Below are 27,495 nucleotides of genomic sequence, written 5' to 3' on the forward strand. Positions count from 1 at the left end.
CCTATGGAGCCGTGACCCCGCTGCTCTGGCTCGGCTAGGGCTACGTACCGAGCACAGAGGTTCCGGCGAAACACAGCCAGTACCTGGTATTTATGAAATGTGCCGCGTCAAACTGTGAACGTGTAGTGCCGAGGAAAGGCAGCCAGCGTGGCAGCAGTCTTTCCCATGAGCGGCGACCACTCTTTTGTTTATATTTCAAGTTTACCGCAGCTAGCTGGCGAGCTAACTTGTTTTCCAGCTAGCCCAAAGTGAAACAGGAACAGGAGTTGCACGATTTAAACCTCAGTGTCTCCAATAAAACTCAAACGAGGTATGTTTTTATCCTTATTACGGGTCAACGTGGCACCGAAAGGTGTGTTGTTGCATTATTATTATGATTATTATTATTATCGTGGACGTTACTTCCTTGTGTATGAGATGTGGATGTGATTTCAGCTCGTTTTACATGAATTAGCATGTTATATTAAGCAGCATACTGTTAAAAACTGCCACATACATTATTACATGCTCTACTTTGACAGGTGTTACCTAAAATCGTGTCCTCATATTATTTACATTATTTTGGTAGTTGTTTACCAAATATTGGCACCGTAAAATATTCAGATCCACACATTTTGACAGCTGTTGAACAGGTGTTATAGTCCAAACTGTAGGCCTCCCCCCAGAGAGAGTATTACAATAAGACTTCTTTAAATACATCAACCCACAGGTCACAGATTTTATTACATCAAAATTTATGACACTATTAAAATACTGTGGGGACACAATTTCTGGAAACACCTGTCACTGAATGCCATTAAACATAATTTAAGGATTTGTACTGATAACTAGCACTAAAAACATTTGGTGATTTATTGAAATGCTCAGTGTCAGAAAATTCATCCACACTTCACATTTCAGAAAATTTTTTTCCGGTAAAAATACCAAAACCTTTTCTGGTTCGGCCTCTTAAATGTACTAATTTAAAGCTTTTCCTTGTCCAGTATATAAACTGAATGTCTTTGGGTTTTGGACTGGATATTGGAAGATGTTACTTTGGACTCATGCATTACATAGAAGAAACAACTATTCAATTGCCATAAAATAGTTTTATTTATTATTAAGGCAAGACAAAGGTGTGCAGGTATTCCTGACAAATCTGCAGCAGGTGTTCCTAACCACATCAGTGAATTATTTCATCAAACACTAAGTCACAACCACCCACTGAGTAATGTTACAGAATTTGCCTTTAGGTATCGGCCTCTATTCCAAACCGTAAGCTTGGTTTCTCTTTGGCTTTAGCAGCAGCTTGAACCTCTTCATCATGGACTCCTAAAATCTTCAGGGTTCAGGTCGCAAGCGGCCGTCGGATTGGACCAGAGGTCGTTCAGCTTACAGCCTGTCTGATCTCCAGAGTAAGAGGGAGCGAACAGATGGGGAACTGTTGCTGTCACGCTGAGAGTCCCTGTAGCAGTGTGGAGGAACGAAGTGGTTTACTGAAAGATGACTCAAAGGCTACAGTGTCCACAGATGAAATCGGTGTGGTTGGCACTTACCGTACTGAAAGGCAGGATGACATAAGGTGAGAAAACAGTTACAGTAATTACTAACTTTTTTGGAGGTTAGAGACATTTAGCCTCATGTAAAGTGACACCATTGACATTATGACACATTTTCATAAATTTCCCCAGAATTTTTTTTGACAGATTGCCAAACGTACCGACCGTAACAAATGCTAGATTTAAATTTTGGTTTTGAATCAGATAAACATTTGCAGGTTAAAAAAAAAAAAAAAATTTACAATACCAAAATTACCTATAACAAATTACAAAAAAAAAAGCATTTTCCCCAAAGGTTTGTGTGATGTGTTATGTGACCAAAGGGAATTTCCAGAGGTCGAATGGCTTTCATTAAGCGAAAATGTGTCATTTCAGACACTAGTAGTTGGCACAAAAACCTAAAGATGACGTTTGACGATGATGTTTTAATTGCAGGTTTCCCATTTCCTTCCCACCTACAATAGATAAAGAATCATGAAGTCCTACTGAAAAATCATAACTGTAGAAATATTTACTCAGGACTCTGGTCTCTGGTCAGGAAAATGACTTGCACTCAAGATACCAAGGCTGCAGCTGAGTTGGGGTATTAGTTCAGGTTTTGAAGGATGTTATTTTGTTCTGATGTGACCTTGCTTATTTTGTCTGCTATGTCATTTAGGAAAAATGCAATGGTGGAAGGTAAGGCTGAGGCTGTGAAGAATGGAGAGACAGAGTCCAGTAACACTCAGGAGAATGGATGCTTGCAGAAGGAAAGCTTTCAGACAGCAATGTCTTCTCCCCCCAAAGACTCTGAACTCAAAGAAGACTCCACCAGGCCACAAGATGAAAATATGAAGAGACTTTCAGCTGACTTTGGAGAAACTGAACTTTCCCAAGAGAAAGGCCACGCTGCAGCTGAATATGAGGTTTTTACAGCAACTAGTGTGGTGGCAGAAGAAGAAAATCCAGCCTCACTGCAGGACAGAGTCACAGATGGGATCTCACTAATAGCTGAGGCAGTCTGCACTGGGAAAACCCCAACAAGGGAGAACATTACATTGGTCACCAGTCATGATAATGATGAAGAATCAAGCTCCAGAGTTAATATTGACAGTTCTGTAGCCAAAGAATCAGGGGAGATATTACACAATAATGAAGTGTCAAATGCTCATCTTGCAACAGCATCTGTTCAGGTGAAGTTTTTGTCTGTGGACAGTCAGGAAATCAGCGGAGAGACTCTGAGCACGTAAGTGATATGTCAAGACAAGTTTTGGTGTTTGTAAGAAGGATGTAATATGCATTATGCATTTTATTAATTTAAATTGTTGTATTGTGGCTGGCTACACACGTATTTATCATTTTATTTAGAGTTAAATAAATATGCACATTATGTATCATTGTATAACACATACTAATTTATTACACCGAAAACAAAACATTGATTAATGTTAATTTTTCAACTTGGAAAAAACAGCTGAGAGTCTTAACTCAAGGTCCACTTACTCTGGAGCTTTCATAAAGCATACTATCAAGCTCAACTTTAACATCTTAGAGATGCTCAGTGTCATTAAAATTTGCACCAACAAATTTTAGATGGCAAAGTGCAGGAAATGTAATCTGTTGATGTGTGTTAAGGTCAAAAGCTCAAGAGGAAGTAAGAAGATCACATGGTTTTGAATAATATCTGAACTACTCAAGACCAGTGAATAACAAGTTCCACAGGATTATCATTGTCACGTATCTTATTATTTTAAAGGCTTACTAATCTGAAAATTAGTATTTTTATTATTGAAACCCTAATGCCTGAAAACTGTCACGGTGACATTTCTAAATGATTTTCAATTCTCAAATATGAGAAGCTAGAAAATATGTAATACTTTTGATTTCAGAACAACATCTCAGAATATTTGTAGATTCATTTTATTGATTAACTAAAAGATTAAACATTGCTGATCTGACATCCTTCCATGCTGTTCCAAAATAATGAAAACCATTACTGCACAAAATGTTTTTCGCTTTTTTCAGATATTTGCTCTTTAGTGAATTACTTCATAACTTCTTGCCTTCATCATTCTTCAACTACTGGACAACACGTTCATTGTTTTGGCACCTTTAAGAGATAACCAGTAGAATTTCTATACTGGAAGATTATCTTCTGGATATTTTTGCATTTACAATTACATTTTTACTATACAGTACTGTGCAAAAGTTTTAGACACTAAAAACACACAGTGACGCTTTTAACATAAATGGCAATCAACTGACTTCTCACAAAGTGCAGGGAACCAAACCTAAATCTAATCAGTATCTGCAGCACTTCCCTTTGACCTTAAACCAGCAGCAGATCTCTCTGGTTTGACCTGCACACAGTTTCTCCTGGTACTTTGCAGCACCTTGGAGAAGCTGCTGCAGTTCTTCTGTAGATTCAGGCTGTCCCAGTGTTTCTGTCTCTTCATGTGATCCCAGACTGACTCCACACTGTGAGATCAGGGCTCTGTGGGGGGTCAGACCATCTGCTGCAGGACTCCTGGTTCGTCTTGCCCCTCAAAATAGTTCTTCATGAACTGTAATTGGTTTTTTATGGGCTTGTCCTGCACAATGAATCTGGGATCAATCAGACACCTGATAATGTTGTGTGATAAGAATCTAAAATATCTAAAGTGCCTAAAACCTTTGCACAGTACTGTATATTTATGTCAGGTTTGACAGTGTATGCTGTTATGTTTTTTGCAGTTGTTTGAAGTATCAAGGTCATCTCTTTAATCTTTACCCCTTACCTATCTAATCTTGTATAAGATGCCAAAGGCTGTGTTGTAAAATCAAGCAAATAAAGTAAAACTGCTTTATGCCATTACTTATTTGTAGGATATTTGCAGCAATAAATATACTGCATCAAAACCAAAAAATGTCACCTCATTAGTTCTTTGATTATATAACAATATGATGATATTATAAACAAAACAGTGTTTAAAATTGCTGCCCACATCATCCAACACTGCCTCTGTACGGTCAGCATTTTTAGACTGAGATGCCATTGTACATAAAGTTATGTCTCCTCTCATCCTGTGTCTAGTGCTGCGGCAGTAGATTCAAACAATGGGAGTTCATCCGTGTGCAAGCAGGCCAGTCCTGAGGACATAAAAAGCCATGATGTCTCAGAGTCTTCTCCTGGACCAGGGCCCACAGTGATCAGCTGCAGTGGTGAGGAACAAGACTCTGCCAAGTCTTTCGGCGAGCAAGAGACCACAGCTCCATCAGAAGCCAGCGAAAGGTCAGTGAGTTCAGAGTTTGTGATATCAAAACAAGACACTTGTTTATATAATCTGTGTACTGGTGTTTTGTGACCACTAGGGGGTGTAGAGACACCACAGCTCTTTTTTTTTATTAGTATAATTGTCACTTCCCCTCTTCTGTTTTGCACTGTTCACCACAATTCTTCTCTCCTTGTTTTCATTTTCTTGCACTGTTTGTACAACCCTAATGTCTGTTTCACAATGTAAAATGTTGATTTAATTGGCACATTTAGGCTAATCCTGTTTAAGACATGAATAAAAACATTTGATCACATACAGTATAGTGCAGGAACAATAACAGTGTCTTCTCTCCAGCTTACAGGTCAATCAGGATGCAAAGGCAGATCCTGAGTGTACAGCTACACACTTGAAGGAGGTTTCTTGCTCAGCGAACATAAAACAGTATACCGGCGAGGAAATGAAAGTGCATGACGGAGATGTAGAGGTTTCCAAGGCAAAAGAGGAAGACGCAATGAAGCAGGAGGAGGTGCACAAAGTTCCCCCAGAGGCCGAGACTCAAGATGAGAAAGATGAGATTCAGGAGGTAACTGGACAAGACGAGCAGCAGCCGGGGAGCACTGATGTCAAAGCTGAAGTGAAGGAGGAAGAGTCTACTGAAGATGACTTGGGAAACAGGTAACGATCATTTGTAGTTGCTTTTTAGTACTGAACTGAATTTCAGCATCACACATCATGTGTCAAATCTTTCCCTGTAGTCCTGAAACATGACGTTGAGGTACAGCACGGAGCAACTGTTTAAAGCTCTGAAAAATCTGTTGTTCAAAAATACTAATAATGAAGAGATCTTGGTATTTTCTTTCTTATTTTTATGTTTAACTGTCATTCACTCTATGATTTTTAGCAAATGTTACTCAAACAAAAATAAATAGTGCACCATATTTTGTGTGGTAGTGAGCATTTACAAAAGCATGTATATAAGATTGACTCAAACTACAGCACCCATGTTTCTGGAAATTAACATGTTACCCAGTGAAACAGTGTCACTCATGGATATGCTTTTTATTCTATGTCAGACTTTGGATACACAAGAAATACTCTCTTAGATCAAAGCACGGTTGGTCTTTAAATGTAAAATACTGTCACGAGTTCAGTCACATATATGTTTTTTCTCCTTTTAGTGAAGAAGACCTATACAGAGGAGCTGAGGAGCTGTCAGCATCACAAAACATTAAACTAGTACCAGCGCCTGTGTTAGAAATTACATGTCGGTACAGCCAAACCACACATCTACATAATCAAATTGCATCAAGGCTTACAAACAACACCAGCCTTGTTTTGTCATGAACATTGTATACAGCATACATGGTAACCATCATATCCTCTTACTCTCTTCTTTCTCTTACTCAGGTTTAAAGGTAGAGGACAGATGCAGCTTGGACCCAGCAGTGGATATTCTGTGTTACAGTGAGAGGGAGTGGAAAGGAAATACTGCCAAAAGTGCTCTCATTAGAAAGGTCGGTGTCTGGTACCCCAGGAAAGAAGTGTTTCTGATTAAAGCCTGCTGTTGTTTCTTATTTTTTTTATACGCTAAGAGGCTTCCTCTGGTGTCCATGTGTGCTGCTGCAGGGGTATAAAGACTTGTCCCAGAGGTTTGGCAGCTTGAGGAGAGTGAGGGGGGACAACTACTGTGCATTAAGAGCCACGCTGTTCCAGGTCCTCTCCAATAGCACCCAGCTTCCTGCATGGCTGCAGGAGGAGGACATTTCAATGGTAAATGCTCAGTTTACATCAGCCATGAACCATGACCTTTCCCTACAGCTCTTAGTACACCTGTCAAGTATTATGTTTTAGAGCAGCGTATAGGATGTTTACAGTGATCATAGTGACAGATTTACAACTTGAAACTTGTAGTCGTTTTTTAAAAAATGAGCCATTTTTTTAAATACCAGAAGAAGACAAAAATCAGGCTTCTCTTTTCTATAGCCCACTGGCATTTCCAGGTAAAATGGTGCTGCTAGAGCTTATCAGTGGTAGCCAGCTAACTAATTCAGCTTTCTCTGAGTGGAAAGTCCAGTGTCTGGTTTATTATTTGTTAGATGTGTGACTGGGTTTTAAATGAGAATCCTCTAAAACAGGTTTTGTTTGACTATAGCCTTATCTAGCCTAAATATGGTAATGTTGCAACTACATGTCAATGTCCACATCACTTTATGAGTCAATCAAGAGACATGGAAATAAAGAAATCCATTGTTACTGTATTGGAGGATAGACCAATAAATAATAATAAAAAAATCTGTCCTCAATTATTGGGTACCTGTCACTTCTCTTTCATTTTAAGAACAAATAAGAGCAGAAAATGTATCAGGAATCAAAGAAGTACCGGTTCATGAATATGAGGGATACACTACGGTGTCTACAAATTTAAGAAAAATCAGCATCACCTAAATAGTGCAAGAAACTCTGCTTTTATTTGACCTGTTCATTAACATCCTCACAGCAATAACACTGGCTTGAGTTGCCAGTGAAGAACAGAACAGCTGCAAACGTTACCTTCAACTATGACAACACACAGCAGGCACATACTACACTATAGGCGCCCTATCTTCAACTGAGAATTTTTTTAAAAAAATGTAACCTAACAAAGTTTATTTTCTCCTAATTCTTTATAAAGTACTGTTGTTTATGTTTTATGTTTTTGTCAACTTACATTAAGTCATTACTTCAATTTTTGCTCTTTTTGTTTTATGAAGCCTTCAAAAAGGAGATCAGACTCTAAATTCTTTAAACATTAGTTTGACAGATCTGCTGTGCCTAATTATGGTCACTAGGGTATTATTGGGCTATCCTGAGTGGAGTTATGTGAACTGCTAATTACATATGATCATCAGAGCATAGGAAAAACCACTCTGAAGAAAGCCACAAAACAAAAATAGATTTCAGGAAAAAGGCCAACTGGCTGTTTGATGTCTGTTTTGTAAAGATTTTCAGCTCCTTTTAACTCCTTTTAAACTGATATCACACTTGAAGATTCTTTGTATTTACAGCTGCTGAAACAACTTGAGGCCCAGGAAGGGCTGATAAGTCAGTGGACATTTCCTGGGGAGTGCCTACAGGGAGATGGGATCAGAGATGCCAACCAGCAGCTAAGACGCTACGTGGAGCTTCTCCAGAAGAAGGTAATGGCAGCACGTCTGATCAGAAACACAGATACAGTAAGGAAGTATCTTAAAGACACAGAGTGACCAAACCACAGAAATGTTTTCATGCCATCCATGTACATTGAGGGTACTGATATTTATCCACAGGGCTTTGCCAGTGATTGCTACCATATGTTACAGAGAGGCAGTTATTTAAATGATGCACTGCTTTGTCCCTCATGGCTTTTTTCTCTGTCATTACCATAGCCTAGTAATAATCTAAAGGATTTAGAATAATAGGGGGGTCTTTAACCTCAGAGAACCAGTTTAAACTGTTTAAAGTTCAACATTATTATACTAGTACTACGCCCTAAGCAGAACTTAAGGAATCCTGGTTTTTACTGCACACATCCCTTTTAAACCTTTGTTGATTTATCAGCAACGACTATGTGCTGCTTATTTGCCTGACAGTATGCAGTACATACAGCACTTGGAATAATGTGGTCTGTGCTGGTTCCACTAGTAATTACTCTCTGTGTACATATAGGGTAAGGTCAAAATGCATTAAAAGGACATGCTACAGTAATAACCATTAGGAGTGGTTTTTGAGACTTTGTTATGAAGAAAATATCCCATAAAGCCCCTTTTTCACCAGGTTGCATCAGTAACTAAACTTAGGAAGTAAATCTACACATCCCTGCTGACACATCCACTGTCTTAAGAACTGGCAGGATTAGTTGGAAAGACCAGTGACAGTGAATAAATAAAGACAAATAATGTAAAAATCAAGTTTGTTGAAACAATCAAAATTCACCCTTGAGAGGGGAACAATAATGCTGGAAGATATAGGCTGACATAGAAAAGCTTCCTTTTCCCCCACATGACAGAGACAAATGTTTACCCTTCTACTAATAATATAGTTAAACTCACACACACACACACACACACCCACCCTTAGGCTTAAGGACATAACTCTGTCTACTGTGTTTGTTTATGGAGTATTACAGACCAGGAGATTGTGTCAGAAAGTGGGGTCCTAGATTTAGTCTTTCACTGTCCACATAAAATCCTCAAAACATATAAATGTAAATAAAAGATATGAATTCAACTCTGAAAATCTTAAGGCTTTTAACAATTGAAATGGCTTCTGTAGCTGCAGTACTGTGTACCAGAGGAAAAGCACATTAAACAGTGTAGGAAATGAAGTTGATGGCCTAAAATTGAAACATTGAAACATATATATCTAGGTGAAATGTCCCCTTCCAACTAATGCCTATCTCCCCCCAAGGAAACACAGGCACAATGCAATCTAGACTTAGCCCCTGGTCATTTCAATTGCTAAAAATGCCCCTGATCTCTTGTATTCTTGCTCATGTGTCCTCTAGGCAGCGTCCTCACTCCTAGGTTTTTCAGATGAGGAATAATCACAGATAATAATCTAATAATCATGGACCCAAGCAAATTCCAGATCAAGTAAGGAGAGATCAGTAAAAGGAACTGAGATGCACCCCAAAAAGAGACAGGGCTAAGAAAGAATCTGGTACCCAGTAATGAGGAAAAAATAATGCTGAATTATTTTTCCATCTGACTGATTGATCAATAAGACTGTTTCAACTCTACTCTGATGCTTCTGAAAAAATTTTGATCCAAATGACCCCATAGTGTTTCATCTAGGACCACTCTCAGTACAGACCTGGGCTACAACTGCTGAATCACTTGAATATTAGTAATGATTATTCCTTCAGACCAGAAAATGTCAAAAATGAGGAAAAGCTCTTGTGAGACATTTGTAGAGTTTAAAATTATGTCTTCAAGTTGCTTGCTTCATCTGACACTAACAGCTCACAGTGTATTATGGGAGCAAAATCTCAATTCTGTGAAGCTCTAACCAGCAAAACTTTTACTGTTTACAACTGATAAATGACTCGATTAAATGCTTGTCAAAATAGTCATTGATTACCTTCTAGTGGCAGGCAGCGGTGGACTGTTCTTCCACTGCAGAGCGACAGCAGCTGTGCCACCAAGTGTTTCAGGGTGGAGAAGAAGAGCTTGGGCTTCTGGAGGCGCTCAAACTGTTGATGTTGGGCAGGGCGGTGGAGCTGCACAGCTGCATGCAGGGCGGCAGAGATGTCCCACTGTTCTGCTTGCTTCTCTTTGCTCGGGACTCCTCCGATTGCCCACGTTCCTTCTTCTCCAACCACCTCAGCCACGTGGGCCTCAGCGCTGGGCTGGAACAGGTAAGAGAAACCTAGGGGTTCTTTTGATTTGTTTACCACTCAACCATACTCACTTAATAAGGCATTTAAAGTCATGTACTGAATGCTTTACTGGCTACATACATACATTTTCTTTGTATGTATGTAGGGCATTTCTATAGGGGCATTTCTATAGGGCATTCATCTGGTTAACATCTTTTTTCCATATGCACATTTTGGAGGATCCAAAGATGCAGCCCTCTTTAAAAAAAAAAAAACAAAAAAAAACATTTCTATGCACCTAACATTTGTGCTACTGGTAAAATGTTTTGTGAACAGATGAAACTAAGGATGGGCCATTTGGAGAATACATGCAAGATACTGTACATATGGTATAGAATGAGCACATACACCAACATGAAGTGGGGCTGCTTTGCTGTCTCTGGGCCCAGACAGCTGCCTTCATTCCCAGATATCTAGGTATCCTACAAGGATAACGTCAGGGTGCCTGTCCATCAGCTAAAGCTCTGTAGAAGTTGGATGATGTGGCAGGACGATCAAAAAATTCACTTTTTGAAGTGGTCAAATCAAAGTTTAGACCTCAACTCAACAGAGATGCTGTGGAGTGAATTTTTAGAGACATTCACACTAGACATCCTGAGACTATGTCTGAGCTGAAGAAAAAAAGGATTAAAGCAAAGTAAGGAAGATTCCTCCTGAATGTTGTGCAGCAGGACGGTATGATGGTGCAGTGGTTAGTACTTTCAACTGGGCCTTTGTGTGTGGACTGTGCGTCTGCATGGGTTTTCTACTCCAGCCTTCTTGACATTACATGCTGCTTGCAGCCATAATACAGAACAATAATTAATATATTTACAATGTAGTGTGCTTGATTAGAACACACTACATTGATAGAACCAGAAGAACAGGCAAGACGACGACCATCCTGTTGAATTCACTGGTACGGCTAATTACTCATCAGGACAGCTTCAAGTCATTCAGGAATGTGCAAAAAGACTGGACTGAAACTGAATAGTGATAGTGATAGTGGATTTGTGTGTGTGTGAGTACAGACCTTGGATATTGAAAAGTCTGATAACTTGTGGGAAGACACTGTTACTCAGTACGTTTGCGTGAGCCTGAATGCATCAGTACCTTTTTCCACAATGCTTGTGGCTTTGTAGATGCAGCATGTGATGCAAATGTCTGTGATGGAGGGAAGAGGGACCACAATGATCTTCTCTGCAGTTTTCATTTTCCCGTGTAGGGTCTCACGATTCTCGACAGAGCGGTTCCCAAACCAGGCAGTGATGCAGCTGTTTAGGATGCTCTTTAAGGTCGTTCTCTAGAAAGTGGTGAGGATGAATGGTGGGAGATGAGCTTTTCTCAGCATTCACAGGAAGTAGAGATGCTTCTGGACTTTCTTGGCTATGGTGTTGGTGTTGATGGACCAACTGAGATCCTTTGCTAGCTGGACACAACACAGGGAAATACTTCCCACCTCAAGGAAGTACTCTGTTGTTGGTGCTGGATGTGCCGTTTCCGATCCTGACTGCTGCTCAGGAAAATGTTAAAGATGTCCATGAGAACATCCATTGGTTGATCTGCACATCCCCTGAGCACTCTACCTGGAATGCTGTCTGGTCCTGCAGCTTTACATGGATGACTCCGAGTTTTTCTCACCTTAGCTTTGAAAAGACACAGTACCTAGTCGTCAGGAGGAAGGATGTTCTTCCATGGCACCATGTTATCCTGCACCTCAAACTGTGTGTAGACGTTGTTCAGTGCTTCTGGTAGGGAGACATCACTGTCACAGGCAGGGGCAGTTGCCCCAGGAGCAGACATGGCTCCAAATGGCTGCTTCAGAACGGGTTGGGAGTGCCCGACAAGCGCTCTGTATGCTGGCATAACAGTGAAGTGGTGTGAATAGCCAAGATAGGGGTGGGTCTTCACAAGGTATGTGCTGGGAATGTTTGTGCAGACAAGATCCAGCACATTTTCACCTCTCATAGCATACTCCACACTGACTTAAAATTTATATGGTGGGAAGGTCCAGCAACAATAAAAAAAGTCCATAGGGGCATGTTCTGCTATTCACTAATAGCCCAATACAGTTCACAGAGCTCTTCTTTAGCATTAGTGCTATTGTGGTGCAGCTAAAGTAAACACTTATTTGAGGTTATTGCTACCAAAGGGCATTTATTAAGGTACCGGTTTATTAAATGGTTCACTAGCTGTTTCCAGCAGTATTGTATATGTTTCATTGATGTGTTCAATAAAGACAAAGATTATAATTGTGTGTTACGTTTGTTTATAGTAGAGACTGAGATGAAGATCAGATCCTGTTTATTTAGTGCAGATCCTGACCTTTTTAACGCAGAAAACCAGGTACTTTGAAAATGCTTACTCATTTTTCTTACTGGTGGATCTGAGGCTTTCATGGTAAACAATGATTACCAGTAATGAGCTGCAGGGATGTTGTTGGACAATCCAGTTTTTCTTAATAAGTGATCAGCTTGCTTCACAACAAACAAAAAGCAACAACTCATGTTCAGTATGATGAAACTTGGCATTTTATAACCTGAGAAGTAAAGCATGCTGATGCTTGTGCTGTTCTTTGTTTTCAAATTGTAATGTCTCTCCATCATGAGCCCCAAGGGTGAGGAGGGCTCAGGAAGAGAAGTTGTTGAGGGATTTATTTTCATTCCTTTAAAAAAAAAAAAAAAAAGCATTTTCAGGCACGGTTTCAACTCCACCCATAAATTTCATGAGCAGGTGATTAAACATTGAGTTTGTATGCGGAAGGATGCGGTAACTATGCAATTATCTGTCTGCTTTTTGCTTTTTTTGTGCAGGTGGAGATGTTCCTGCTGGGCTATGCCTTGCAGTGCACAATTGAAGTTTACAGACTGTACAAAGCCGACACAGAGGAGTTTGTTACCTACTACCCAGATGACCATAAGGACGATTGGCCATCCGTGTGTCTGGTCACAGAGGATGATCGCCACTATAATGTGCCAGTTGTTGAAGCTGCAGAACTCCAGAAGGAGCTCAATACAATTTGACTGCCAGTGTAGAGAAATCTGCCATACAAACAAAACACCCCTCAGGTCAATCACAGTGAATGGATATTCAACAGTTAAAGGAATAACTCGACTTTTTTGGAAATGTTGTTGTTTCAAGCTATGTCCAAGAACTTCAGCTTAGCTTAGCACAAGGACTGGATATAAACAGGCTGTCTAAAGTGAACACTGGCTCTGTCCAAATGTAACAAAATACATTTCAGCATTCTTGTTTTATTTCATTTTTCTTAAACAAAAACCAAAGTGTAAAGAGTGGTGGTTCTCCTGTATTTCTTGGTGAGAGAAGCACGTTGACGTGAGGCTAAACAAACATGAAGTCACATGTCAGTTAATGAGCTTTTGTTGTTAATGTTAGTTCTTAGCGAAATGTTTTTAACTTTTGGACAGAGCCAGCCTAGCTATATTTTTTGTTTGTTTTTTTTTCCCCAGTGTTTTTACTAAGTTGTAGTAAAAACTCCCTGCTGGTAGTAGAAATGTGAGTGATATCAAGTGAATTTCCCAAAATGTTGGATTATGCCTTTAAAAACATGCTGATTTGAGACCCTGTACAAGATGTGGCTCACACGTTTGTACACACTGTACTGTATACATAGTTTCTATTTGGGTATGTGTATATATACAGTGCATTCAGAAAGACCCCCTTACATTAATCTACACTCAGTGCCACATAATTACAAAGGGAAAACTGAATTTTAGGAATGTTTGTAAATCTCTTAAAAAGAAAAAAACTGAAATATCACATTTAAATCAGTATTACATACTTTCTGAATGCACTGTGTATGCATCTTATTTTGCAGGATCTCACTTAAGTCCAAATCAGTTTGCAGTGTCATTTTGAGTTTGAGATTAGAAGAAGCCCAACTTTCCTCAGTGACCTTTCCTTTCTTCTTTTTCTTTTAAAATCACAATCAAAACAAGATGGAGCTGCCAGTGGCACCCGAAGGATTTGATGGTTGATGTTTACACTGGATTTTGGGCACTTTAATTTGTGTAATAATTTATTCTTTTTAATTCTGTTAAAAATGCATTTTAAATGAGCAAGTATTATTGTCTTAAGTGACACTGCTGAATTAATTAATGAAGGGTTTGATGATTTTTCAGGTTTAACAGCTCACACCATTGGGGGACTTGGAAGATTAATCGCAGCCTGTGTCAGAGGTGTGATTCGTTATGGTCTGTGTGTAGGCTCGCAACTGTGTGTGTCAAACTCAGTGTGTAACATGTTGCCTTCAACCAAGCTTTTCTGAAAGGACGATGTGTCATTGTTGCTGTAATCACTGTCAACAATCACAACCACCAGCCACTGAATCTGGTTAGAAAAGCCTCGCTTGGTCCTCCCTGTTGCCTTAGAAATAATGCACAAGAAGAATGAATGTTGGTCATTAGAGATAAGAGGCCATTTGCCCTAATTCCTGAGCAGGTGAAGGTGACAAATTAACAGTGAAACACTGATTATGCCATTTGCAGAAACATTGTTGCACTGTCGAATTTTTGGCATTTAAATAAAATTGAAATGCAATTTTTATGCCTTTTTTTTCCCCTTTATTATAATCGATGTCTTGAGGTGAGGGGAACCTGGTGCTGTGTTTAAGGGGGACAAGAAAATTCATTAACATAAAGGCATGTTTGCTGCTTTGTGAGCTTGGTACTAAATTAGACGTGACATACTGTTCAGGGTTTAAATCTGTAATTGGTGTTAACGGTTACTGGATTGTAAATGTCAAAACAGCCACAGGCCACTCTAGAATAATGTAAACTGGTTTGTCAGTGACCTAGCAAACTGAATTATAGCATATACACTTGTCAGTTTATTCGCAACACTAAACTAAATCTGACGCAGCATGACACAACTGTATAATGCAGTACAAATTCACAGCAGAACAAACTCCATCCTCCAGAATGATGATACAGGTGACTCCACACCTTTCAAGCAAGCAGTCTGAACCAAAACTAAACATTATTACCTAAATGAAGGAGAACTTATCATAGCATTGTTGCGTATTAGATGGACTTACTTTAGGTTGTATGTGCCTAAAAAAAAATCGATAACTGTATGTGTACACACATACCCTGTATTACTTCAAATAACATGGAATATTTCCCTGTTTCATGTAATAACAATGCTATGTGGTCATTTCCGTATTTTGCCACCTTCATGAAATGTGCAAGCTCAGTTTGTGGCAAAGGGCAGGGATGCCGCTTCGGTACTTTTCTCCATTTAACTTCTAATAAAGATCGTAGGAAAATAAAATTTAACCATGAGAAAGTAAAGCCAGTGTGAATGCAGCAAAAGAGATAATAATAAAGCAATTTATTTGCCAAATAAGAATGTCTATACAGTATATACAGTACATACCTGACTCAATACTACCAGAAAAATGTGTGGCAAAACCAAAGTAGATCGATTCCCAGACTGCATGGAAAGTGAACAATCATAACTGTATTCTGTGACACACGCAATGATTCGGTGGCTTCACAATGTGTTCAGATCCCTTCACTTTTTGCACACTCCAGCCAAAGCCAAGACCTAAACACCACAGAACATCTGTGCAAGGCCTAAAAATGGTAGTTCACAGATGCTTCCCATCCAATCTCATTAGGTTTGAAAGGCTCTGCCAGAAGGAATGAGATACACTGTCCAAATCCAGGTGTGAAAAGTTTGTATAAATGAACTGATGCTGTAATTGATGCCAAAGGGAAATTGGAAAAGTGAACATTTTTGTAAAAGAGATTTCAGTTAAAAATCAGATATGGGCCACTTCAGGAGTAGGTAATGGGAACATAACCTAAATCTGCAAAAACTTTCTAACGTTCATACTTTCTCATTACGAATTACTGAATGTAGACTGGTGAGCGAAATGACTTTTTTTTTTTAATATAAAAAAATGAAAAGCTACAACAATGTGCAAAAAATGAAGGGGTTTGAAAACCTTCTGAAGCAACTGACCAAGGGATTCCTGACCCCCGTGGGAAATTAAATATACACATTGCATTACCTATATAAAACAACAATAATCTGTACACCATTGTATGTAAAATATGATTGCACAACCCAACAAGTCCCACAACATGTCTACATATGAATTCAAGCAAGGCCTTGCTGCTCCATCATGATAAAATAACAGAAAAAAATAATGAACTCTGTATTTGGTCAGCTCCACTATCACTCTACAGATGTTTCATTTGCACTGCTGAGGAAGAAAAGTTTCCCTGTGTCGAATTTCCCTTGTTTACCAGTAAACACGTGAAAATGCTTGATATACCCGCTGATGTGATGAAGCAAAAGTGTGAGAACTGTTGAATAGGTCGGAAGACAAGGTATTTACAATGATGGATGAACATTTGGACGTGCATGGCTTTCTTTACAGTGTGCGTTTTGAATGGTGTGAATGTTGACGTGAAGAAGAACTTGTCACTCTTACTGAACATTCAGTTCTGTTGGGAGAACCTCTGAAACCAAACCATACTCAGGTCCTTGCTCCTCTCCATCAGTGTAACACTCAGTGGTCTCCTCTTCAGCAAAAAAAAAAAATTAAAAAAAAAAATCCACAAGAAGGTCAGCTTTACCTTCTCCTGCTGTCCCATTTCACTCCTGTTCCTCCTCGTCCTCCTGCAGCTCCTCAATGGCGTCCATCTGAGTCCTGGTGCACACTTCACTCATTGGTGCAGAGTCCTCACCCTCCACCACCAGCTCATTGGACATCTCGTTTTTCTACAGAGATGGTAATCGAGAGTGAAATGAGAACCACACATTCCCAGAGAAAAAGGAGAAGCAGCACTGCCAAGAATTACAGCTGAGACCCCTGATGTGTTCATCTAATACTAAATAAGATGTAAAGTGGAAGAACAGTGTGTAACTGGGTGAGTAATCCAGTCGCGTAAAGATCGAAGTGTGTACAAGCAAGCAACGAAAACCTCATTAGGTCAGGTGATTACAATAACCCATAACGATCCTGGAAACACAGGAATCTGGGACTTTTTAGACTCTATAAGTAGAAATACTGTGTTGTACCATTTGAGGAGTATTAAATACAATACAACAAATGTGATTATGTAAACATATTGAGAATGTTTTAATTCCTATTAGTCTAAAGAAGAGGTTTTGGTAAATGTGCTTGTTTTACTGCTGCGCCTTTACCCACGATGAGACACATCTTCTTCTGTTAAATATATCACTTAGCTTAGCGCACACACACTAGAGAAAAAACTCTTACCCAGCACCTCTAAAGCTCACCAATTAACAAACTGTCACACGGACAGTTCCACAGCACCACCTGGCCCCGGCTTGTCAGCTTTGGTTCCTCAGGGTAGCATCTTCACTCTCCGATCCTGCCTCTCCAGCCAGACTTCCTTATGAGTATATAAACTGTAGTCGCTCAGCTCCTGGTTGCCAAATTGTTCACTCGTCTCGGCCTGTTGTAACTTTCTTGCAAATGTTTTGGATCTATGTACCTGCTTATTATTCATTATACTATATTACTATTATGCTTCTTGGTCCACGGTAACTTGACCAGCAGTTGAAAGCTGACTTCCAGCAATCAACGCCTGTGCTCTGCAGATGCGTGCTGAGCTTGGTGAGCAGTTGCAGTATTTGACCAGCCTGGGAACTCCGCCATTGTGGCACTTTAAGCAGTGGTACAAGCTAATGCTCAGCCACTGGCTCATCCAACACCCCATCCGCTCAACCCAGATTGCTATGCTGGAGAGGCTGAGACCTGTGCAACCCTCCTCTTACACTGCTTCATCCATCTTGACCTGAATCCAGCTGTTTTTCCATCTGAACACTTGACTTCAAACCCTTTAGTGTAACTTAGTAATATAAAGTCAGTTAACAGTAAGTAGAAAACTGTAAAACCTCCACTATACATATTAAATGATGCCATAACCCAGTTTTTAATCACCATAATACCAATTCTAGTGATAATAACAGTTTTTGATGTCACTCTGCAAACCATTAATTAGCTATGCAGGCACACAGCTATGTAATGAAAGGTTCCAGAGATGTTTTTTCTTCCATGAATTTATCGTTGGATTAATTTCTTTAACATCCCTATTCAGACCAAACAGGATGATCAGTAATGAGAGATAACACCTGGATTGCAATGGCTGCCGATGGGATTTGCAAAATGCACAGGATGTGTGTCCTATTTGTGATGACCTAAACCCAGGTGTTCTCACCTGTTGTCGATAAACATAGCATGCTGCTATGGCAACCATTGTCGACTCCCCTATGAAACCAGCCAGGAGGGATCCAACCCCGAGCGTGGCCCCATGAACCCTAAAAGACAATTATATCCATTTGAATTTGCTGACACAAACGATTTTACAGTTTTAGAAGTGTGGAAGATGGTTTTTTTTCTAAACCCCCTCATGTTTGAAGTTTCCAGGAATAAAACGGGGGCATGTAAGAATTCCCTTTGCCAGATTAGCACACAACACTTTCATTAATAACACAATAAGCCTGAGTCACAGTGGTGACCTTTGTGACCCTGACAGTGTTCTCTGAAGTGTTGACTTACCCCATATAAGGCAACACAACTAGACTGGTGATGAGGACAATGATGCGGAGAACCGAGCTGGGGGCCAACACAAAGGTCTTTTTCAGGGTCATGAGCCATCCAGTCAAATGAGCCCGAACAGTCACTGCAAACACATGCATACACAAAGCGGAAACATCACCCCACTGGTCTGAGCTACGCCCCGGTTAAAGCCATAGCAGGAAGGAAAATCCAGCTGCACACTGTTGCTGAAAAACATCTTACCTGGCAGAGGAAAAAAGGAGAAAATTCGGAGCGGGACCACACACAGCTCAGCGAAAGCGTACTCCACTCCAATGACATCAACCAGGATCTTCTCTGATACATGTGGAGTCCAAAACACCACAAAGCAAAGCTGGACACAAAATAAACAAGAGCAAATTAATTTTTGAGTTTGTTGCACTACAATGGAGCTGTCCGGTATGCCTCATTAGATTTCATGAGTTCATTAACTCAAGAGGTTTCTCATTGTACGCGTGCCTTTGAAGCTCACGTTAAACAAGCAAGCGAGCAAACACATGACATACAATGTCATTGTTTCTAGAAACAAAGCATCTCAAAGCTGTATGATCACAGCATTTGGGAGTGTTAAACAGTAGTATAAACCAAATCCATCTGAACATGAATAAAACAATTTGTTTAAAATTGCACGAAAATTGTTTCTCTGCACAATAAACTGGGCACAAATATCAGGATCCTTTCAAATCAATAAAAACTTTCTTTTTTTTTTACCTCCGCTCTGAACACACAGCTTTTTACAAGGCCTTTTTGATAATTTACGTCATTAGTTTCTCATTGCATTAGTTTCTTCATATATGTTTGAGTTTTACAGACCTGAGTCACATTGTGGTGCTAATACTGGGGCTAGCTGCACACACTGAAACTGTATCAGACTGTTTCTTTTGTAAATCTGATTTGCTGCCTTGTCTCTGGTTTTACTGCATATTTTCTCCACAAGAGTTTTTTGGACGCTGACTGATCTCATGTCTGTACTGTAGTCCCAAACGTGAACATATAATTATAAGCTGTGTGACATTTAAACAAAGAGCCTGTGTGTTAATGCATTCCTGGTGTTTAACCGTTGAGTTTATGAGTGCAAGGGCACAGACCAATACCAGCAACAGGGCATCTCCTCCCTATTTACTGTCATTTGAGTCTGCTCTCGTCTATGCACCTGCCATTCAAAGCAAACACAAATCTTGTCCCTATGCAAAAGGGAATGTCATCTTAATAAACTATTGACTTTCCACCATTCTTCACTCACCTGTACCCTTTTCTCAGTGGGTGTAACTGCCGGTCCACTGTGAATAAGCTGATTTAATCTTTTTTCCTTTTCATCTTATCACATATTGACATACCAGCCCAGAAAGCACTGCTAATCTTACTGTGTACCACTAAATCCTCCTGCCTGTGCAATCTGAACCAGGCATCTCAAACACAGCTACTATGATTTGAGTCCTGTCTGAAAATAGTGTGGCAAGCAAAAGAGCCCAAGCATTAAAGTCTTCAATTCATTGAACTGGTATACCACAAAGCTCTATGCTTGATCCCCTACTCTTCTCAGTATAAACTAATTTCACACCAGTCTGGCCAAAAGGAGTAATATTGAACTAACTTTAACTGTGCACTGTCACTCAGCCCAAAAAATAAAAAAAATAAAAATATGCAAAACAAACAAACAAACCATCTCAAATCGCTCCACTTTTCAACATTCCCCTCTGGCTTTTGGTTGTTGGTAACTTTAATGTCAAGTCACTAATGTTTTCTTACAGTGGCCACAATGCAAATAAATAGTCTACTAGTCCTACAATCACTGTGAGGCAGAAAGTCTCAGTCCAAACTCCTCTTTTAAATTATCCCTGGAACATGACTCATTCGGCTTAATCCCTTTGTCATGAAAAATCTCTTGAAGACCTCCTTCTGAGAGTACTCACTTAACATGCTCTGTGTATCTAAAAATGTACCTAAATAAATAACAGTAATTTGCTATGCAGTTTTATGTTCCTCTATGCACCTGCAACATTGTACTTGAGTCAGGAGGAAAATGAACTGAGTGTTGGAACATTTATTCTCTGAGGATCTCCCTTGATCTATTAGGATCTGGTGTTGTACTTTATTTGTGTGTCTATGAACAAAAGCATCTGACACATTAATGGATGTAAATTATGTTATTCTTCTACCATACAATAATAATATTTTGTTGTCAGAGAAAAGAGGATTTCAGTAGTAAATAATGAAGTACACAAAACCCCTTGAAGTGGTTCTGTGGATTTTGATCCCCTGAACCAAAAATATAGGAATAGATTACACATTTCTGATTATTTCTTTTGGTTTTGCTGTTACCATCTATCATAATTTTAGCTAAATGGAGGCATATGGTTCAAGTGAAACCACCGTCTCCCCTGACTCAGCAGTGTTTTCTCCCAACAAGTTGAGACATCCAGACTCACTGCCGTGACATACAATAAAGTCTGTTTTCAAAAGATGACATTATTTGTTACTGAGCATTACTCATTTACCTCTTCGAATACACTCCTTCCATCTGCTATTTTTTGGGTTGTCTGTAATAAGAACAAGCCCTGACATAAACCTATCTGCCTGTTGTGCAGTGCTGAACACACATCCCCTACATGTTTACAGTGCTGAGACTCCACATCTGTGCCTTTCTCCTCCTCCTGTTAAAATGTCCAACCTTGGCCATAAACGTCTTGTCTTCCTACTTTAGCTATTAAGACAAACAAATGGAGAAAAGGCTTCCTTTTACTTTCTGAATCACTTAATTAACACTGAGTAGAAGGCAGTCATTACCACAAAGATCAGCTAATAGAGTGCTCTTGTAGATTCACTGAAATCATTTTTCAGACTGCTGAAAAACAAAAACACTCATCAGCAGCATAGAAAATGTGGTTGCACCGCTTAGTACTTAGAAAAAGGTACACCTGTGAGGGGGCTTTAGGAATGTGCTAACTGATATGTTTTATGGGAATGCCTGTTTTATTAAGCTCTTAAAGCTTAGGTGGGAATGTTGGGGGGGAACCAAAGTCCCTTACGCTCTTCACAAATTCCACCCTAAGGTCCTTCTCTCTCTGCAACCTGAAACCACAACACAGCAAAGGAAAAGCACATTCAGCCTGCTGTGAATCTCCTGTACTTTGAACATTAGTGTACAGCTATACCAGCGTAATAAAGTACCTGAATTATGGGAGGTGTTTATTCAGAATTTCTAAACTCAGGTTTAAAGATGATTTAGTGGAAAGGTTCTGACAGTACAGCCTTAGATAAACTGCTAAAACCATGTCAGACTTGTTTCTGTTTAACACTGGACTAGTCAGGTCAGTCTTGGAGCTAAGCCTTGACACACAGTATCTTCTGATCTGTAATTCAGCAGAATTAGAAAAATGTAAACAGAGCAGAGGACATTAAAGGTTTTGTGTTTGTGTGAAAACATTCTGCGTGTTGATGAAGTGAGGTTTCTACCCTTTTCTTTTAAACATCTATTGCACCGAATCGAATATTACCCGCCAAGGGAAACACAAATTTACAGCCCAAAAAAGATGGCTGTCATAAAGAGCAGAGTCCATAGTACAATCGGGCATGTGCACATTTCTGAAACAAAACTACTTGCTTAGGATTGCAAAGGTATTGCACGGCTCCATAGTACGACAACTGACACCTACTGTAGGAAAGGTCAGGTCTCAGTGAAGGACACCTCAAATTGTAAACAGATGTACTGCCAGTAGTGGAACTGCCTAGTGTCAACATGAATAATGAAACTTTATGATAGTTGTTTTCTGAGATGGGTCATCGTCTAAGTTTGTATAACACTGTATCTATATTACAGCCATACCTGAAAAGAAATTAGATGATTGCTTTCTTCTTGTTTTATTGAAGCTCATAAAGATTCCGACTTTTTAATTGTTTAGTGAATAAACCATTATTACAGTCAAAATGCTTCTTATAGATTCACTCCAAAGCGCAGAACGATTGTTTCTACACTGAATACAAAACCTAACCATATCTTCTGTCCGAGACAACTGAGCCCATATTCTGAGTGCACAACCAGTACAATTATGGTTGAAAAACAAAAAACAAACTCTTACCGTGAGTGATAGCGCCAGACAGCAGAATGTAAACTTTTTGATATGCGACTTGGTGACTAGGCTGCCAGCGTTCAGCTTGTTGCTGGGATTGTTCTGTCGGTAAAAGGAGAAAACTGGTCGCATAAACGAGCACATGCATAATAAACTATTACCACTGCGACAACACATGTAAGTGGAGTCTGGTTTACCTTGTCAAAGGCGGGGTACACTGCTCTCAGTTCGGTTAACCAACCATAGGGCATGTGACCCACAGGGTATGTGGCTGTGAGCACAGCCACGGCCTAGAATGACAAAGACCCAGTAGCTGTAAGTCACCGCCACGCAAACACTTTAATGTTGAAAATACCAAACGCACCACACGCTGCTAAATTATTGACAGGTGTCGAACAGTAGCTAATATTAAAACAACACGTGTCTCTAACTTGTCCAGCGGAGTGTGGTATTTCATGAGTTTATGATTGGATAACAACCTTGACCGTGTTATTGTGTCCTGAACATGGGGCAATGCCAGGCTTTTATGCAGGGACAGCAGGGCCATGTAGGAATGTTTGCCCTCGGTGTAATCATCATGCCCTGAGTTTCACATGAATATGGTGAATCACCCAAACCACTGGCAGTCAGTGCTGTCAGTGATTTCAAGTCCATTCTGGTAAACAGCTTTGTATTGTCTCTAGTAGTTAGAGTCTGTAATCCAGAAAGCTCCAGAGAGAGTTTGTTAGCATCTGCCATTTCATCTGTAATAACTTGTGGGGAAAATTAGTCCACTGGCATCACATAGCTGTAAAATCCCTCTTAACAACCCTCTAATTCAAACAACTGATAATACTGTTAGTTTTATTATTAGGCAATTTGGGACTGCTTTATTTATAAAGGTGCTATTAAATATGAAGAAATGTTTTGTTTCTTTTTAGACAAACATAAAATCCAGTTACTATAGGGAATGACAAATATTTTCTAAACACTGGTGCCCAACCCTGGTCCTGAAAGGCCACTGCCCTGCTTGTTTTCCACAATCCCTGCCCTACCCACTGCTGATTTACCTGGATCAGGTGTATTCAGTCAGTCAGAAGCTAAAAAAACACTAATTCACTTTGTCTTCTCCCACGCTACCCTCATTTGAAAATGTATCTTAAAGCTTCTGATGGACTGAACACACGCGATCCAGCAGTGGGTAGGGCAGGGATAGCTGAAAAACAAGAAGGGCGTGGCCCCTGAGGAATATGGGTTGGGCAGCCCTGCTCTATAGAATCAATAGTAACATGTTTGGTGATTCGGTTGGTTGTTTTTCTTATACGCACCTCTGTAGCGTCACTGGTCCCCTTGAGGTCACGAGACACAAAGAGATTTACAATAGGTCGACTGATGCGTTGGGTGGCCAGGATGAGGGCCAGGGGCCACCAGAAACTCAGCATCTTTTTGATAGTAGCATCGCCCTGCAGAGACAAACCCCATGAATCATTCACCTAACACTACTGACTACTGTGATTTGGGTTCAGGTGTTTCAACTGGATGATTTTCTTCCCGTGATGATGACAAACCTTTTTAACAACAACAAGGCAGCACTTACCCCCACATCAAGTCCACTGGAGTCTGGGATATTGTCGTGAATGTTACAATAGTAACCCAAACCCACGATGCTAAAACGGACCAAGGCACCCATATAGAGGGAAAGGATTGGGATGAGCAACGGCTCCACACATTCCAGGTTACTGTGCAGAAGAATTGCCACGAACACAATCTGCAGGAAAGAGCAGAAATTGTTCAAACCAAATATAGCAGAATACAAAACATGCTTTTAAATGAATTAAACTTCCCAGTAGTAGACTTCTGCATTAAATTAAAACCCAGGACTGGATTTTTATTACCTGTGCCACAACGTCAGAGATGGAGGCAGAGCCTACTATGACGCTGTACTTGTGCTTAAGAAGGATCCCTGCATGAATCCATGCCTTCAAACAGAACAATGGACAGAGATGTTACCCCAGGACTATAACATTTAAACTAAAATATCTGTTTGGGCCATTTTCTCAATCACAGCTCGGTGTCACTTCACTATGCTACATAACAGCACTGTTACTTGAAGCCTAACATGAACAGAGGATTAAAGCCCATCTATGTCTTGGTCAGGTGTGTTTAAATCCATCTCTTTTATGATAAAATGCCTGACTACTCATGTAGAATAATCCCGCCACAGCTCTGCACTCACCATTGCATCCAACAAAGGAAATGCAGCCAAGTATAAGAACGCCTTTCTTGTCTTGTTGCCCACAGAGTCATCCACATGGTGAAGCTTATTAATGATGTAGTATCCTAAATCTGTGTAAGCTATGGGGAAAAAACAGGAAACCACAGGGAAGTAGAGGCCATTATCATTGTTCTGAAGAGCAGGCATTATGATTTTCCTAAGAAAGAAAGCTGTCAAAGGGTGCTGCAATAATGAAACTTCATGCCAAAACCTCACTTTTACAGAATGTAGTTTGGCACTGTGTGTGTGTGTGTGTGTGTGTGTGTGTCAACACGTGTGCACAAACACCCACCTATCAAGATATGCAGGACAAAGGCGATGGCTCCGGCCGCGACCATGCAGAATACAGCCTTCCTCCGGTCCCTCTTGCTGTTGACAAACACCAAGCCCACATTTTTGAAGTCGCTCATGGGTCCAGTGAAGAACTTCATCAGGGAGTAGGCCAAGCCATAGCTGGCCAGCATTTCAACTGCATCCTCTTTGACTGTGGCTATGCCCCGGTTGAGGGCCTGGAAAGAGATTACAGGGTGGGTGTGGAGAGGGGCAAGTGTCAGCCAGCACAGGACAAGTTCAGTTTGACCGGCCCACATGACTTAGCCTAACTTTATCTCTGACCAGATGGAAAGTGCTACCCCTCCTGCATGTGCCTTACATGAAGAGTAAAAATAGACCTTTGGCTGATGCAAAGCAGCAAGTGTGATCAAAATGTGTGGACAGAAAACAGCCACAACATTTTAATCACCAAATTATTTACATTCAGTTTTCACAACAGCTGCTTTTTTTTTGGTTTTTTTTTTTTTTTTTGCCCTCTGCTGGACTGTGTGCTATTTATACCAGAGCCATTACATAAGCTTAATCCTAACATCTCCACTGTGTGTTTTGTTTTATTTTTTGTCCTCTCACACTATCTGCCCAGTGTCCCTTGGTGGGGAAAGGGCAGACACCAGACCAGTCATATGGTTTAGAAAGGACAGGAAATGCCCTAAGTAGGAAAACATGACAATTAAAGAAAAATACATTTAAACAAAGAAAGAAACAAACAAACAAATTGCCGGCTGCGTTTCATCTGTATACACAATCCACCATCATCATCATCATCATCTTCAGCAGCAGCAGCATCCACAAACAGGCCTTAATACAGATGACAAAACAAATAGCAGGGTTGTGGTGTCAGTATAATGAATAATAGTGAAATCAGCAGCTCAGTGAGACAAGATTAACCACATTTGTGTGTGTGTGTGTGTCTGTGTGTGTGAATATAAAGACGCATCTCCTCCGTTTGAATAATGTTTACAAGCCCTTATGGATATCTTTTAGACTGCATCTGCTGCCACCTAAGCTAAGCGGTCGCTGCAGCTCCGGCTGCCGTGTTTCGGTCACGAAGCGCGGTCAGCTCAGAGGAGCCGTGTCGGTGTTTTCCCGGAGCTCCGAGACTGATGCTCGGCTGCGGCATCGAAAACACATCCTCCCACCAGCGGCGATACAAAAACCAAAACAGGGTAACCCCCGTTAGCCCCGTTTCTAGCAGAAAGGTTACCTGTTCCCCGAGGTCGATGGCCACATTGGTGATCGCCAAAGGCACCAGAAAGCGGAGGAGAGGCCAGTAAGGACTGAGGGATGGAAACTCCACCATAGTACAAGCCGGGCTGACAGAGCGAGGGGCATCTGCCTCGGTCTTGATTGATTAAGAAGAAGGTCAAAGATCAGTGGCTGGAAGGCAAAGACAGCGCCTGTGTTTTCTAGAGAGATCGGGAGTCAAAGTGGGGCAGCGGCAGGAGCAGGCGCCCCCGGAGCGGCTTCGATGCTGCTGCTGCTGCTGCGCGCAGGCGAAGGTCGACGGGAATTTCAGACCGGCGCATCTTCCTCGCAACTCATCATCAAAAAAGGGGGTGGAGGGAGACGCAAGGTGATAGCAAACACAGCCGGATTTAAGCGAGCAAGCGGCTCGCTGTAGCGCCGGCGGAGGTGCAGATGGGAACGATAATCCGACACGGGTTGGGTTTGGTTTTCTAGCTGCGCATTTTTACTGCGCCTGTGCTCGGTAGTCTGGTTGTGTCCACCCTCCCCGAGGCTGGAGCCCACTGCTGTCCGCGCTACGGGCCTGTCATCCCGGCGTGACATCACGGGGTCTGACCCTGGTTTATTATCACTGCGTGTTTACATTAATACAAGGCCAACAGCGGATATAAATAGCATTATTCTGACTAGTGATTGCTTCATCCTGTCCGTCACGTTGAATAAACACGCACACGTCTTGTGGACTTTTATTTCTGTATCTTTAAACCAGCAAATATTACGGACATTTTCACTGGAGCCTGGCACAGAGGTGGCTGGTGAGCGGCTTTATATGGTGCAAATACCACATGGACCTAAAATGACAAATGCACCTTCACCCAGCAGAGAAAGTGTTGGGATAAGTGCGTTAAT

At 40.6% G+C, this 27,495-nt stretch overlaps 2 protein-coding genes across 4 annotated transcripts; one reads left to right on the forward strand and one right to left on the reverse strand.

Moving 5' to 3' along the window:
• On the forward strand, nucleotides 1-14,711 carry LOC113121388 (uncharacterized). 3 transcript variants are annotated; one of them, XM_026291800.1, is made up of 11 exons: nucleotides 1-310; nucleotides 1,282-1,561; nucleotides 2,197-2,763; nucleotides 4,591-4,788; nucleotides 5,126-5,446; nucleotides 5,950-6,035; nucleotides 6,179-6,285; nucleotides 6,398-6,541; nucleotides 7,816-7,947; nucleotides 9,876-10,145; nucleotides 12,959-14,711. In XM_026291800.1, exons 2-11 carry the CDS (start codon nucleotides 1,413-1,415, stop codon nucleotides 13,166-13,168), a joined length of 2,184 nt encoding a protein of 727 aa, XP_026147585.1. In that variant the 5' UTR covers nucleotides 1-310; nucleotides 1,282-1,412; the 3' UTR covers nucleotides 13,169-14,711. The 3 variants fall into 3 exon arrangements, with proteins under 3 accessions (XP_026147585.1, XP_026147584.1, XP_026147586.1); XM_026291799.1 differs by having other exon boundaries at nucleotides 1,285-1,561; XM_026291801.1 differs by having other exon boundaries at nucleotides 1,325-1,561.
• Nucleotides 14,712-15,475: 764 nt separating this feature from the next.
• Nucleotides 15,476-27,217, reverse strand: ankha (ANKH inorganic pyrophosphate transport regulator a). The gene is made up of 12 exons (XM_026291802.2): nucleotides 26,606-27,217; nucleotides 25,361-25,577; nucleotides 25,030-25,148; nucleotides 24,689-24,772; nucleotides 24,391-24,561; nucleotides 24,122-24,256; nucleotides 23,012-23,104; nucleotides 22,824-22,916; nucleotides 18,949-19,078; nucleotides 18,706-18,829; nucleotides 18,365-18,464; nucleotides 15,476-16,898 (listed from the first exon to the last, which is right to left on the reverse strand). The coding sequence occupies exons 1-12, from the start codon at nucleotides 26,699-26,701 to the stop codon at nucleotides 16,773-16,775; spliced, it is 1,488 nt and encodes a 495-aa protein (XP_026147587.1). The 5' UTR covers nucleotides 26,702-27,217; the 3' UTR covers nucleotides 15,476-16,772.
• Between the last annotated feature and the right edge of the window lie 278 nt (nucleotides 27,218-27,495).

This window comes from Mastacembelus armatus, chromosome 20, assembly GCF_900324485.2.
Source record: "Mastacembelus armatus chromosome 20, fMasArm1.2, whole genome shotgun sequence".
NCBI classification, from domain to species: Eukaryota; Metazoa; Chordata; class Actinopteri; order Synbranchiformes; family Mastacembelidae; genus Mastacembelus; species Mastacembelus armatus.